A 16,946-nucleotide genomic window follows, 5' to 3' on the forward strand; every position below is an offset into this window, starting at 1 on the left:
TGATAAGGGAGTGCGCTTTCCAAGGCATTCCAGTAGTGTTTGTGGGTGAATATTTATCCACCAAACCCAGGAACACACGCACAAATGCCCAATATGCATGTGTGTGTGCACGTGTGTGTGTGTGCACGTGTGTGTGTGTGTGTGTGTGTGTAAGATAGGTGCCACTCCAATAAGACAATTATTTGTCACTCTTTCAAATATGCTTGCAAAACATCAAAAATTCAAGGTAACCTAAAATTCTGAAAATTCAAATCCTGTTTATCCACAGGAGAATCAAAGACAAGCTTAAGGTGATATTCATCAGGCTGAGGATAAATTGCTATATAAAAACAAACCCTCATCCATCCGTTCTTCTCTCTTCACAGACTTCTAGAACCTTCGAAAACGACACCGGTAGCACAGTGGCTGGCGTACAATAAACTATTCCAGACTAAAGTCTTTAATTCAGCTCCATCCGAATGTTGTTATAAAAGTTTAATAAATCAAAACGATCAAAATGTTCCCAGTGGCAGGTGGGGATTCAGTTTCCAATTCAAATTCTCTTTAATATATGGCTTCCCTGACACCGTGCATTTCTGCCATCCATATTGAATTCCAAGCATCCCTCTTTTCATCATTACCATGCATCAACCAGCCTGGTCATGGTAACTGCTTCTCAGCAATCCAGCACAAAACGCAGAAATGTCAAGCCTAGTGGGAGTTTTAACACAGGAAAAATTATGACAGGCAGAAACTCTTTATCTTTCCGTAAAGTAAATATTTTCACACTACCCGCTAGATAGAATGACATTCTTTGAGGAAATGGAAATGCTTTGGGAGAAAAGTCCGGGAAGGAAAAATCTGACTACATCCAGACCCTCAAAACAAAAACAAAAGAAAAACAAAACAAAAACAAAGGCAAAGTGTGGTTAGCAGCAGCAGCCGTCAAACACTGCAGAACAGACAGAATGGTAAATGCCTTACAGAATCTGGCTCGTTTCTGTGAAGTAAAATGTTGTTTTGTTTTTAAATCAGGAGAAAAGATTTTACTTAACGTTTTTCCCTGTTTCTCTTTTACAAGGTGTCTGCAGGTGACCCTGCCTAGCATGAGACTCACTATATAGACCAGGCTGGTCTAAAGTATGTGATGAGGCAACAGTACCAAGTACTAGGATTGTAGAGGCCAAAAGATCCATGGAATTGGTAGCCCTTGACTCCATGGGAAATTCATCTGCAATGTTGAGGAAAGGAGACTTAAGCATTCACATTTGTTCGTAATGTAGAGAAGGCTATGGGTAAAAGTATTCTAACTACACTAGTATCCTTTTATTTATAAATTTGCATTTATGCTTTCTGTTGTTATGTGTGGTCATGCTGAACTCTATATCTGAACGCCCCACAGTGCCCTTTTCATGGTTACTTACAGTCCTGTTTACAAGCTTTGGCTGGGCAAACCTTGTCCTTTGATTTAAAACTCCCGGGAGGAGGAGAGAGCAGGGAAGATGATGAAATAACAGAGAGCCAGGGAGGAAGCCACCAATGAGGGGAGAGGAACCATGAGCCCATGGCCAGGAGAAAAAGCAAGCATCTGGGGTACACCACTGGGGAGGGAGCCAGTTAGAAGAGTAGATTAGAGATGACCCACCAGTAATTTTATTTGTGAACCACTCTGCCCCCCAATAACCATAGTCTGAGTCTCATTTATTTGTAAGCTAGTCAGGGATCAATATAAATTGTTTATTATCTTATTTTGTTGTAATATTATATTGTTTATTATATGATAATTATAATTGTTTATACTATAAACTAGTTATAGTATAAACTATAAATACTTGTGCAGTTACCATGAGCTTTCACAATGTAGAATTTTCTAATAACATGGGCGAAATCCAGACTTTTATTCAGCATTCACTGTGAATTCACCTTGTCAGACTCTGACTCAGTACCTTGTAATTAGTCTGCACTTAGCCCACAAAGCCTTTAAACCTGGATGTGCTCCTTACATCCAAGCTGGATGTTCGCAATGAAGTCATCAGCTACTTGCTCAAGCAAACCCTTATACAAGTCTTCCGAGTTAACATCCACAACCAGATCCAACTGGAATCTTAGGCTAAGCATCTGGGTGGACCACCTTTGGCACCACGGAATATTATCAGTATATCTTCCATAAATCGTCAGCAGTGCCCCACTCTACCATACAGCCTCTCAGTGACCCCTCGCCATGTCAGGCTGTGCAGACTGTCAGACTGTTGAACTTATAGCCTGAAAATCCATCACACTCGAGATTCTAATCTTTGAGACAGATATGGACAAACACAGTGCTTAATTTAAACCTTTCATGCATTCCAAACCAAATTGCAAATATATGTTTTTGTTTTTTAGTTTTCACATTCTACCTGTCTTAATCATGGTTTCTATTGCAATGAGACACCGTAACCATGAAAGCAGGTTGGGGAGAAAGTGTTTACTTCAGCTTATATTTCCATACTGCTGCTCATCATTGAAGGAAGTCAAGACTGACACTCAAAACAAGCCAGAATCCCGGAAGCAGGAACTGATAAGGAGCCATGGGGGATGCTGATTCCTGGCTTTCTCCTCATGGCTTCCTCAGCCTGCTATGGAACCCAGGACCACCAGCCCGTGCATGGCTCCATCCACAATGGGATGGGCACTCCCTCACTGATCACTCATGCTCGTTCTTCTCTGATGACTCTAACTCCTGTCAACCAGCGAGCACACTACCTCATGAAGGCCTGTAGTACAGCTCTGGCTGCACCTCAGGTTGCCTCCCTTAGGAAAAACTGCATTAAACTGATGTTCAACTCTGGTCTATAAGGACATGCACACCCTATGCCTTCTCTGCTTGGTATATCTTCTGCTTATTTGAGCTGTTAAACCCATCAGGGTTCAGGTGCAGGCTTCATATTCTCAGCAATGGAGGCAGCAATGGAGCTGTGTCTCTAATTCTGAAGACACGATCCATGACATTCTTTTGTTTCAGGTGGAAGGAAGTAGAGTAGAATCTAAGAGGCAGTGGGATATACCAGAAGAATGAGAATGAAAGGACAGAGCAGCCAGAGCATGTTTAATCAAATACAGATAACTGGGGAACCTACTGTCGTGTTAAAATTCATAACATTTCTATTTCACGTGTTGCATGTATTTTTGGGTGAGAGTGTAGGGTTAGAGACGGTTGTGATGTGCCATGTGGGTTCTGGGAATTGAACCTGAGTCCTCTACAACAGCAGCTAATGCTCTAAATCTCAGGGCCATCGCTCCAGCCCCAAAGCTATCATTGAACGCACATTATTTTTATTCTACCGTGGTTCGAACAAAGGAAAGAATATGCGACTTTGCTCTGAGTAAATGTACCAAGAAGAGGCATCATATAAAAATCCTTTTGTAAGTAAACAACATTAGATGGGAAAGTATATAATTAAGCAATTCTACTACTTCATATGAGAAAATCATGACTGTTTGGACATTAGGTATATGATTACAGACTCGAATGAAATATGGCCGTGAAAGCACAACAATATCTGACAGAGGGAGAACAACAACAGCGACAAGAACCACCAAGGGAGGATGGACTAGGGAAGAGACTCCAGGAACAGAAGATTTATGAAAAGGTCTGGTATTCCCTTGTTGATTAAGGACTATGGGGGACAGGAAAGAAATTTCCAGTGTATTCAGGAGACAAAGCATTTCTGTGTTTTTGCATGGCAAAGGACTATGGCCATGATTTATTTATTTAACTTAATATGAAGCGAAGCCATTTTAGGAGATGGCAGGTTATAGAAGAATTCACCTATATGTATCTGAAAACGACCTTAACTTCCCTGGGGCAAGTAGTTGGGACTACAAATACCTAAAAAGTACAGAGGTAATAATTTTATTTCTCTCCCTTTGTTTTAATACAATCCAAGATTCTATGCTAATGTACCTAAATATGGTTTCAAAGAGGCAACAGGGTAAGAAAACAACAAGAAAATGGTTTTTTATGCTCAGGAAGTAAAACTTGGACAATGTAAGTGTTCTTCTAACGTATGCCCCAAAGTTAAAAATCATCTGCTCCCTATATCTCTCAAGAGAGAACCCATTTCCAGGTTATACCTGTTTTACAACACGGGAGCATAGATAATGACTGCAGATGTAATCTTGGAATGCAGCTGCACATATCTCTGACATTCACCCTTAAGAGAGGCCTCAGCCCCAGATTCTAGTGTTTAATCCTGACGGTAAAGCTGTTTCTTTTTCTGAAACTTCCTAACTCCGAAGTAAACCAAAGCCATACTCACTGAGATCTCACAGAAATGTAAATGTTTATTTGCATTCGTGGGCTGCAGACTTGTTTTCAACTGCCGGTCAACTAAACATTTCATAAGAAAGATTAAAAACCCGTCTACTAACTCAGAAAGGAAGTAAGCGTCTACCATATTATGATAATCGAACAGGCCAGGATGGATGGATTTATGGTAATATGCAAGTACATGCTGCTTGGCTCTCATGGTTTGGTTTGTAGCAGTCGCCAATGTGCTTCTGTTTTCTGTGTCTCTAGCCTTCACTAAAGGTCATGTGCTGGGATGCTGAGTGCACGGGACCCAACTTTTAAGGAGACAGAAGCATCTCGACTGAGAAACAATTCACAGGAAGTCAAAACTGAATACAAAAGTTCACCCATGGGCCTGTAGAAATAGGCAATGTTACTACTGTTACTGACTCTCATGAAAAAAAAAAAAAAACAGCACTGGAGGATGTAGAAGAGACCCAGGAAGGACAACCAGTGAAACAGAACAGCCCTGCATCAGTTAAAAATCATCATGTGAACTCCTCAGAACTGGGAAGTATGTCTGTGCCATCACTGACTGACTTCAGTTTGTCAGCTACAGGGCTTCTGCTCAGTTAACACTCCAGAAGGCTCTCACAGTGTGACACTATTTATTTACCACAGCAGTGCTTAATGAGGGAATTAATACAATGCTACTTTGGTTCTTTTTTTTTTTTTTTTTTTTTTTGGTTGATTTTTTCGTTTTGTTTTCTTCGGGAAGTTTTGTTTTTGTTTTCGCTTTCCCACATACAATTATAAATCTTACCAAAGTCTTAGTTAAAATTCCATGCCAAGATAGCAGGTCCATATTTTGTTATTGTGTTAAATCATAAACATTCCAAGGCTGAGACGACTGTTTCTTTTGGAGTTTTGACTTAAGGATTTGATAAGAGAGAGGGGTTGACTTTTCCAACAGTGTTCCAAAGGAAGACAGAAAGACTGAAAACCTTAGTGCAAACCAACTTTGCTGTTTTTCTTTTGGATTTGAGATCGGGGGTAAGAAAAATAATAAAAAGGAAGAAACCTATAAATAACAAACCCACAGTAGATGTAAGTCCCCAGGTAGAAGTGAGGCCAAATTACACTCATCCTGAACTCCAAGAGAAGGGAGCTGAAGGCTCCAGAGGAAAGGCCTATAGCTTATGCTTGAAAATCAAACTCCCTCAAGATCCACACAGATAATTATTTACCATGTCAAGGATGCACTTCCTCTCTGATTCTTTGCGAAGTCTTTTTTTTTTTCCTTTTTCTTTTTTTTTTTTTTTTTTTTTTTTTTCGGAGGTGGGGACCGAACCCAGGGCCTTGCTAGGGCCTTGCTCCTGCTAGGCAAGCGCTCTACCACTGAGCTAAATCCCCAACCCCCTTTGCGAAGTCTTAAGAAGAATAGACACAAACCAAACTCCCTGAAGACTCACTTCAAAGAGCTCTGGCCAGCAGCTCCTCGATAAACAATGTCTCTAGCTTCACAGGAGTGACTCACCCTCAGAAAAATTTGCAGGTGCCCTTTGGCACAGGATTCATGCTGCATTTTAATTTCAGAAATGAACTTAGAGAAAGTAAATAAAAAGACAATGACTACTACGGGTTTTGCATTCTATCGAGTTGGAGAGTAGCCATTAAGAGAAACTGGCACTGCTGTCAGGAACAATGGTATAGAGAGGTGGGCAGAAGAGTTTAGGCTATATAAGTTCTAATGAGTAGTAAGAGTAGAACTATAAACCAATTACTTTTCAAAGAACAAAGATCCTATTACAATTTTTTAATATTTATTAGTTAGAACATCATTGCTCCAACTGATTATAAGAGCTACTCAAATCTGTTTTTGTTTTCTGGTTATACCTTACTGCAGTATTGGAAGTAACATACTCTCTTGCTCCTTTCCCTCAACTCAGGCATCTTGAACAATGAGCCACCTGCATCAGAAGTAGGTACTAGGAATGAAAGGACACTCAATGTTTCCTTTATGACCTTCAAGGGTATGGTGGCAAAGCAAAAAAATTAACTATGGAACTTTTACAATTCCTCTGAACTTAGAGCACTTGGTTTCTGCTGCCTGTATAGCCTTTCCTATCTTTCTAAGGCCACTGAAGGGAATAAAAAAATTAATATATAGGATATCAGTGTGTTCTACAGTGTTCATTATATATTTCAGATTCTATAAAATGTGGATGTAAAAATGGAAACCTAAAAAAAAAAAAAAAAAAAAAAAAAAACCTTTAGAAGTCCTGCCCAGTTGACTCGCTTTCACAATAGAATTAAAGAAAAAGATCTTCGAGTCACCGTTAGGAGAAAAGGTCCTTATAGGAATTCACAAGTTTGACAGCTACGATATGAGCACTGGTTAAAAATCAATACTGTGTGGCATTAAGCAGGTTCCTGAGGGTCTGGAGCTAGAAGCTTCACGGCCTTTAAAGCGTCAGTTAGGAAAAGTATTAGGAAGGTAAGTCACTCTTTCCACTACCCAGATGTCTCTCCTGTTAGAAGAAAAATAATGAAATATTCAGAAGTGATTTTTTTTAACTAGTATGCACACAGAAATGATAGAACCAGAAAAGGGATATTGGACAAAACAAGATTCATTTTTCAGGGAAAAAATATTTTGAGCAAAACTTACAAGCAGCTTCACTGGTTCACCTGAGAAGGCGAAGACCAACTCATGCACTACAAGAAGAGCTTTCCCCACAATGGTGACACAGGCCTTTGATCCCAGCAACCAGGACGCACAGCCAGATGGATCTCTGAGTGTGAGGCCAGCCTGGTCTACTGAGCAAATTCCAGGGCATCCAGAGATGCACAGAGAAATAGAAAAACACAAAGAAGTCCTTTCGCCACCGGACTCCACCTACCACATGCAGGGAGTGGAAAAATCTCATCTGTTCTCTAACCTCATCCAGAGTCAGCCTGGCTGCCTTCGCCACGCAGTTAATCTTGACAAAGCTACGGAGTTTACACAACGATCATGCTAGTTCCTAAAGTAAATGAGCTGAGCTTCAAACTACAAAAAAAAAAAAAAAAACCCTACAGTAAAAAGAGCTTTAACATTCACGTATCTTTGTGTTAGTGCTGAATGGTAGTAGAAAATTCTCACAACACATGCGATGAACTCTGACTCCATTGGTGACCTGAGGCCCACTGCTGCTCAGCTATGTGACAGATCCTTCTCCGACACTGCCATATTCCAAACTCCATATGTCCTTGGAGGTCATGAGCTGCTTTCCCTGGGAATGCTGCCTCAGTTACTGCCTCTCTGAATGGAATGAATAAGGTCCACTGAATACTCTGCTTATGCTCTGGAGCCCTGAGGACAAAAATTTTCTCCTTGTCCGATGAGTAGTCCAGTCAGTTGGTTCCCAACATCCAGCTAAGCTCTCTGCGCCCCCCACTAAAATTTTCATTCTTAATTTATTTTATTTATTTTATATGTATTTAGACTTATTGTAGACGAATTAGTGATTTGCGTGCATGTGTGTCTGAATACCACTTGTATGACTGGTACCTACAGAGGTCAGAAGAGAGGCATCAGATCCCCGGGGGATCCGATGACTGTGAGATCATGGGTTGTGGGGATCAAATGACTGTGAGACATTATGTGGGTGCAGAAATGAAACCAGGTCCTCTACAAGAGCAACTAGTGTTGTGAACCACTGTGTCACCTATCCAAACTTCTAAACTTACTTTATTAATTCTTAAAAATTAGCATACAAAGCAGGAGTCTTACTGTGGCCTTTTCATTTGAATGCAACCTTTGTTTTTCTTATTCCTCTCCAGCAATGTTCCACCTTTCTCCCCAGTGGGTGGGACCAGAGAGCATTTGATCATGAGGGTAAGCAAGGGACATTTGACTGGGGGGGGTGAGGTGATCTTGTGATGCAATCCCAAATCACCGATATCAGATTAAAAACAAAGAAGAACCTAAATCATTAGTGACTGGATCAAACAACCCGGAAGCCGCCTTCTGCATCCTGGTCAAAGGTGCCAGTAAACGTGTCTTGTGCTTTACGTTGTCTTATAATTTTGAGAATCATTATCAAGCACACAATTCCACACACCAACAATAAATAAGCAGACAGCAAATATTTAACCAAGTTGGGTAAATGAGACTGAGAATCTCCCTAATCATAACTACAGTTGACTTATTCACTAAGAATATATAAATGTATTAACTGAATACGTCCATTTCCAGAGCATGCTACAATAGCTAAGAATAGACCGCAAAGTTTAAAAAACCAGACCACTGACAACTTTGAAACAAACAATGGATACTGTGATTTAAAAAAAAGCTTCAAAGCTAAAATGTATCGAGTGTGGCAGTGAATGTCTCTAATCTATCACTTAGGATTTGGGGGCTGGAAAACCAAGAAGGAGTTCAAGAACAGCCTGGGATACGTGAGTCTCCCAAAATAATGCCAAAAAGAAATAAAAAGTAAAATGCAGACATGTATCATAAAAATTTGAAATGCAAAATGTGAAGGAATTTTCACTAAGTGGGAGGTCAGTGTTTTTTGGACAGATGGAAACTGAACTGTGATTTAGATGACGGAAAAAAAGTTGACAGCCGAGGTAGTGAAGAAGCAAAGCAAGCGACAATATATGGAGGCATCCGCCATGCTCTGGCTGTGGGCTGCTAAACACCCATCCTGCACCCTGTCCACCGGCAGCGCTCCTCAAACTTGGGAGTGTTGCTGAACAAAAATGTCTCCTCTTCCTCTCAGAGTGCGGAAGCTTCTTTGCCACTAAGGATGGACCTCCTGGAGCTGCGGACCTTAGCATTACTCAGGAGGATCTAGAAGTGACGCTAGAGTTATGACAAGATAAATTCTCTTTCCCGTACAGCTCTGCCATTCCCATGGCTCTGGGAACACAGAGATCAATACTCCTCGTGAGGATTTTGCAGTAAAACTTTCACTCGGAGCAAACAAGGAAAAAAAAAAGCCATAAGCACAGGCTGTCACTTCCAGTTTAAGAGAAAGTGCACTAATAAAGTCTTCCCCATGGGTCATATTTGACAACGGGCAACACTATGCCAAGTCTCATTAAAGACTACTCATATCACTGCCCCCAAAATTTCCCTTAAAATTACCATCTTTTGTGTCCATGTAGCAGGACATCACTTTCAAATGTGCCACTGAGAGATAGGACCTGTCAACCATGCTAATTTTACCCATTGTTTCAGTAGCAGGACAACTGATACCCAGGTGGATGGTTCTAGTTAGCGACCAGAACAACTAATCCCTAGGGAGATGATTTGGTTCACAATATTTGTTTTAAGGTTATCTGGACAAATAAGAAATGTCCCCCTTTACATTGGTTCTTAGATGAAATGACAGAAAGAGTATCACTGGAAATTATTAGAGGCAGATCCCAAAATATATTAAAAATAAAACTGTCAAAAGTGTCGAATGGATATTGATAATTTTAGCAAAAATCTACCTAACACATTCAAAGCCCTATGATACTTTAACACACTCATAAGACAAAAATCCAAAGTAGTTTAGGTAATAAGTGAAAGTTGTTTTCATGAAAAAAATTAAATTTTGTGTGGAATTCAAGAATTGTTTTTGAATGATATTAAAACAACATACTTGTCACCAACTAAGGAAAACTGGGCCTTGGGAAAAATGATAGAAATACACTTGTAAATTAAGCAACACGGAACAGTGATAGAACTCAGTCCTTAACTGTGTAAAAATCATGGGTTTGATACCTAACACTGCCAAATAAAACAAACAAATGAAAAAAAAAGAATATTACAGATAGGGAAAATGCAATCACAATCGACTAATTAATAGTTTTTAATAAATGGGTAAAAGTGTTCATTAAAAAGTATGGCCTATCTGTATAAAGAACATGAATAAAATAATCACCTGCCTTATACAAACATTAGGTATATCCAGTATGGGCCTGTCCTTAAGAAAAGAGTGTGAGTTTGTGTGTGTTTGTGTGTGTGTGTGTTTGTATGTGTCTGTGTGTGTCTCTGTGTGTGTGTTTGTGTGTGTGTGTCTGTGTGTATGAGTGTGTGTCTCTGTGTGTATGTCTCTGTGTGTTTGTGTGTGTGTGTCTGTGTGTGTGTATGTGTGTTTCTGTGTGTGTGTGTGTGAGCGTGTGTGCACCCACACACACACTCGTGTATGCTGCACACATATTTTGCCAGTTACAGGTGTGACTTTTGAAGATGCAGAGAGGAAGCAGCAGTAACAGACACACGTCCCTGCAAACACGGCATGTGAAATACCTAAAGGAATGTCCAAGCACAACTGTGTGTTCAGAGTTAGACTCCTATGAAAGACACAGCAACAGGGCTCCACACCTCAAGGCAGGTTGATGAGCTAGAGTCATGTGTGAGGGGCTGAAATGTGGTTGATACAAAGAGGAAGCACTCATCCACAGGAGCATACAGCATGGTACCTTCCTGAGCCAGACTGGAAAGAGTATCATATTGTCCTGCTCTTTAACAAGGGGGTCTATAAGTTTATGAACTTGCACAAGTGATAGGAGACAGTGTAGTTACGAGTCGTGTGCCCTTGAAGATAAAGTTGTATCCATCCTACACAGATCAGCTTCTGTTTTATTTTTAGTGAACTCATGCATCTTTCTGAAGTATGTAGAAAATGAAGAGGATTAGTTAACAATGTGACTGGCACATTTGGGGATTTAGCTCAGTGTAAAGCACTTGCCTCACAAAGACAAGGCCCTGGGTTCAGTCCTCACCATCCGAGGTAGGGGTGGGGGTGTGGGTAGAGTGGGCGAAACAAAAACAAATCAAGAACAACAAAAAAAACCAATGTGAACGCCAGAGAAACCTGACATGGGAGAGAATGAATTCATCATGAAGAGAGAGGAAACGTGGGCTACACACTCTGACACCACATAGTATTATATTGTTGTGGTTCTGGGATTATTATCAACTAACCTGAATTTTAATTCCTTTCCCTCTGTAATTGTTAAATAATAATCTATGAGAATCAATGCATCTTCGGTGTTTCTGACAACAATTATTCTGTATCAAGCATTATCAAATAAATCAATGGGATATGAAAAATACCTCATGTTTCTTTCTAGACCCTGGGTCATACTGTGATTTCTGCCTCTTAGTATTTCTGGTTTTTCTTTTCTTTTCTTCTCTAAATATCCATTTGTTTATATTGTTATTTTCTTGAGTGACTGTGTATCTGTCAGAGGGTATCTGTGTGTGAATGTGTTTGCCCAAGATGGTCAGACATGAGGGATTGGATTCCCTGGAGCTTGAATTGCAGGTGGTTGTGAACCACGTGGTGTGGGTGCTGTGTCCTCTGAAAGAGGTGTCTGCTCCCTTAGCCGTGTGATCTCTCCAGCTCCCTGTATGTATCTCGGTCTTCCTCTATCTACATGAGTCTTTAGAACTTTTCTCTCATCCTGCATTTCCCTCAATCAGAGAAGACTCCTTCACAGATGGCTCTCCTGCTACATTCTCAGAGCCCAGTTTCCATTAGATTGGCCAAATGTCTCCATACCAAGGTTTACACAACTTCTCGTCATTTCCATATGTGTCAGTATGGACTGATATCTGATTCAATGAAGCTACTTGGCTTCTACATTTTCATAAAATTAAAATTCATTCTTTCTCTCTCTACATTTGGGCTTAATTGCCCCTTCCTCAAAGACACTATAACACCACTTTCACATACCACAATGCAGTATATGTCGATGTAAGACTTCTAAGGTAGCCACTGTCAAGGACCACACTGAAAGGATATCTATTCTCTCTACACTGCATTCCTGCAATCTAAACTCCTGACTAAAATAAAAGAACTTGTAAATTTTTAATAAAGATAATATATGCCCTTACCTTGCTTATATTTTCCCTGCACTCACAACAGACACACCTAGTATAATAAGCTCTCATGGTTTCTAATAACTTTAGCATCTAAGAATATTAGGAAAACCGAATTCTAACTTCCTAAGCTTGGACAAAGGACCAGATTAAGTGAACACGTCCACTTTACATGACATCGCCGGAATGATACGAATGATGATGATACGTAATGCTGGTGAACAAGGAAGATTACTGTGGCTTAAACCAATCGCTGTGTCCATAGACTCACACAGTCTGAATAAAGGCGTGGAGCAAAAGGTGTTACCTCTCACAATAAGCTGGGCAAAATTGGAAACCCCGGAACCTCGTTCTGACTGAGTTACGCAGCGGTACAAATCCTGGTCGGTTTTTGTCACTTCTTGCAATCTGAAAGAGGCAGCAAATCTTCTGTGATTGATGTTCTTGGTCTGGGCTACAGGTATGTCTTCTCCATTGCGTCTCTGCAAACAGAAACCAATCTTTAGAAACAGGTGGTTTACCCATGCCATAAATCTAAAGTATATCAGCAAGCCAGATCTGGGATGAATTACTCTGGTTGCTAAACCATACAAAAGATGCCTGCATAGTCCCACAAATTTTTACCTCTGTCATGTAATCAGGGAAAGGAAGTCATATTGGAATATTTTAAAGGATGTATGGTTGATTCTATGTTCTCAATTTTCTCTAAAATTGTTACACACACACATACACACGTACGTCTATGGCTCATTAGAAAATGAACAATGGTCCTTTATGGTCAAAGAAACATGGTCTTGCTTCTGGTGCTACTGAGCTTTCTAGGAGCATTTCTAGCTTTCTAGCTTTCATCTCCTAAGGAGCTGAAGACCATGCCATATGCATCCTTATTACAAATATATAGCATGAGCTTGCCATGGAATGACAAGAACATCCTGATTGATGACTGAGACTCAACTCTAAGTCTCTGCTCTTGGCAAATCACCATCTCTCCAGGATTAATGACACCCAATTTATACTTTTTAAAGAAATAATCAAAAAAAAACCAGCCTAAATATTCAAAGCTACTTGTCAACTTTGAAAATGAAAAAGTTCGATATATATTTATGATATCATGATATCTCATACTGAACCAATAAGCATAAACCGTAAAGGAGAGGATGGTAACTTTCAACTGTAATAAAATTTACAACTTCTATAGGTTGAAAGACATCATAAATAAAGTGTGGAGAGCAGAGACTGTGATGAGATATTTGTCAAAAAATATAACCGACAAAAGATAAATAGCCAGAATATGTAAAGATCTTCTGTAGTTCAATAAGAACATTGATTCAAAAAACACAAGCAAAAACTAGACAGGCTATAAAGAGATAAAAAGCATGTATCTCAGAAAAATGAAAGCAGCTGCCGGTCCAAATTTTAAAGATTCTATATGTCAAAGACAAACAAATGTCAAAGAAATGCTCTAACCATAAGAAAGAAAGAGAAGCTCGGGATCACTTCTTATTGGTGCAGTTCCAGGTAGCCATGGCATTCGAACTGTACGGAGTTTTATTTCAAAGGACTACATGGAGGTAATTGAACTACTAATGACTTTCTGTGCTAGCATCATTTTAGAAAAATGATTACTAATAAGGGAAATGGAAAATGGAGTTAGGAATACAGCTTAGTGGGTAGAGTACTCTCATAGAATTAGCAAGGCCTGGGGTTGATCCGAGCACAACGTAAATCAGGCATGGAGGTGCACATCTGTAAGCCCTGCAGGAGGATCGGAACAGTTTCTATCTCGGCAATGGAAAAATGCCACCGGTAGCCCTATTGGTTTGTACCAGCTCAGTTCTGTGCCTGCTTAACTTCCTTAACTGCTACTTTGCAAGTATGCAGTGAGGAAAATCTCTGAAAGGTTGTCGATCCTGTATTGGTTGTGACAAACTATGCCAAAGTCAACATTCCCACATACTTTCTCAATCACACATACGTAGATGATTTGACAGTAGAAATCTAGAGGTAGAATTGTTGAAGTTTGTACATTTCCCACTGTTTGTTTGTTCATTCTCTTATTTATTATTATTATACAAATACCAAATATTTACTTCGATTAAATTAGAATGTGCATACATTAATGACCATTTTGAAATGTTTCGTGAACTTTTGTATATTACAAGAGATATTATATTGTTTTAATTATCTCTATCTTGTTTCCTTGGGCAGGAAGTGAAGGGGGTCAAAACCATAGTCTGATAATTTCCTCAGCCCCTAACTATACGGTTTCTCGAATCACAGTTCTCAAAACCTAAAACCATACACATCAGTCTTGTGGAACACACTTATCTGCGATCATAAGATTATGCTTACACCTATATCTCCCTTACATTTTTATTTATGATTTTGTTAATTCTCTCTTGAACCACTGACCCATGAATTAGGTATCAAAGAAATCTAAACGGAATCATCAAATAACAGGGGAAACAAGCCCCAACGCTGTTACCACCAAGCCAAATCTTCAGTGCCTGAGTTATGTCTAATTGAATGGTTGGCACAAGGGGGCCCATAGAAATGACGAAGGACTCAGGCTATTGTCAAACCTATTGGTTGCTCTCTACACTCTGATATAAAGAGCCTACATACATCGTTAAACATGGAGAAATCAAGCTGATATCTAAGTAGATATTCATGTGTACTAACTATTGTTCATGGAACTGAAAGGAACAATGCACACTACCAGAGGAGAGTTAAACACCAGCCCAGCTAAAAACCCTTTGATCTACAATGGTGGCATGTCTGAATGATATGCTGGTGCAATCGTGGCACAAACATTGTGGGAGTAAACAACAACCATCTGAGATAGAACCCATGCCCAACACAACTTAGGTGGCCAAGACCCTAAGACTGGATAGGTCACAGACCTAGGGGGAAATCCAACATTATTATTCTGTTAAAGGAACAGAGCAATATGGTGGCTCCTGACATCATTCTATCATACCCATAGATCAGTGCCCTTATTCAGGCATCATCAGAGAAACTTCCCTCTGCAGGAGATGGGAAGTAACACGGAGACCCATAGCTGGACAATGTGCAGACAGTAAAAGATCTTGGAACACTCAGATGTCTCCATCAAGTCCTAATCTCGGGGCTCAAGGGGCTATGTGGAAGAGGAGGCAGAAGGATTGTAAGAGACAGTGGGAATGGAAGGAACCTAGGAAACAGCACCTTCCAGACAGAATAGGACCCCACATATGAGCTCAGACTGTGGCAGCAAGCACATGGCCTGAACAAGTCCAAGCCACACTTGGTCCCTCCCTGGGCTGAGAGGAGACGTGGCAACAATTCCTTTCCCTTAGTTAATTTCCCACTAAAGGTATCTCACTCAGAATGGAGACCACACTTAAAGGAGCCCAGTGCTGAGCAGCAGTAAATGGCCAACAAAATGGATTCTGATATTTTTGAGGTATTTGTCTCAATGATTTTTAGGGGCATGTTTACATTACCTGTCTTCCCTTATCTACAATGATTTCTGAATTTGAGTGTTAATGTGTTTGGGTGTTTCTCTGCATGTGTACATGCTTTTTCTTTTCTCTCCTCCTCCCCCTCTCCCTCCCCCTCTCCCTTCTCCTCCTCCTCCCTCTCTCTCTCTCTCTCTCTCTCTCTCTCTCTCTCTCTCTCCTTTTATTTGTTTCTCTGAGTTTTTGTTTTGTTTTATTGTTTTATTCTGGTTATTTTGTCTGTTTCTGACCTGTATGCTTTCTAAAAAGGGAGAAAGAAGTCATGCAGTTATAAGCTTGAGGAGGTGGAAGGGTCCAAGGAGGAGATGGAGGGTAGGGCAATAATCAGAATATACTGAAGGAACAAATATTACTGCCAGTGAAATAAAGGAAGGAAAGGGCAGCTTATATTCAAAAGCTCTGGACTATAAGCCCAGAAAATCAGCCTAAATTCTTTCTCTTCCACAACTCACGTAAACAAAAACAACCAAAGCAGACGCAAATCTGAGATGGATTTCAGTTAGCACGCCATTCCATGCACGCCTTCTGACAGATATGATGTGTCTCGGCACTACTCTCCCAGGATGTGAGTCAGCACTATTCTCTGTGGGGCCACCTCCTTCTGCTGTCAGTCATGCTCAGGCAAGGCTACTTGGGTTGGCTGCCCCTTAGTCTCATGGCTTCTGCAAAACTCTTTATACTGTGCATCCTGCAGCCCTCATCCTCTGGAACATGAGCACACCCGTCCCAGAAAGTCTCAACATGGCTTTTGAGAATCCTCGGGGGTTGACAGGCCCACTGAGCGTCTGGGACATTCTCTGTCATCAGTTGGACTGGATCTTTCACATACACCAGCATTCCGCTCCCTCTCTCAAAGGTGGGCGTTTTCCTTTAGTATCTTCAGAGCTCCTTCAGAATGAACCACCGAGATTCAGGCTAGTAACTTGCAGATATCTCTTCAACTCTCCCACCCAGCAGAATCCACAGCACTGGGGATCCTCTCAGAATCGATTACCCTAAAAGCCCTGTGAGACTTCCCAGTTACCTTCAAGTTCTGTAACTGACTGTGAACAATCAATTGAGATAACTCACTACCTTCGGACCAGCCGTACCTTCAAGTTCTAATGCCTCACAGCGTTCATTCTTCAGTATCGTACAAGACCAGAACCTAACGCCATGATATTTTCCTCATGAATCACAACTGTCCATGCATTTTATTGTCGTTTTGAGACAAGGTTTCAGTGTGTAGTCCTGACTGTCCTGGAACTAGCTTTGTAGACCAGGCTGGCTTCAAACTCTTCCTCCTGAGTTCTGGGGCTAAGGGCGTGTACCACCACCTCCTATGTCCATG

At 40.6% G+C, this 16,946-nt stretch overlaps 1 protein-coding gene across 24 annotated transcripts in view; it reads right to left on the reverse strand.

The window, feature by feature from the left end:
* Positions 1 to 16,946, reverse strand: part of Ptprk (protein tyrosine phosphatase, receptor type, K) — a 499,207-nt gene that overhangs the window by 208,782 nt on the left and 273,479 nt on the right. For all 24 annotated transcript variants that reach the window (XM_063265927.1, XM_063265913.1, XM_063265905.1 and 21 more), the window contains exon 6: positions 12,424 to 12,598. In XM_063265927.1, the coding sequence (XP_063121997.1) occupies positions 12,424 to 12,598 (175 nt within the window). The remainder of the gene's footprint in view (positions 1 to 12,423; positions 12,599 to 16,946) is intronic.

This window comes from Rattus norvegicus, chromosome 1, assembly GCF_036323735.1.
Source record: "Rattus norvegicus strain BN/NHsdMcwi chromosome 1, GRCr8, whole genome shotgun sequence".
NCBI classification, from domain to species: Eukaryota; Metazoa; Chordata; class Mammalia; order Rodentia; family Muridae; genus Rattus; species Rattus norvegicus.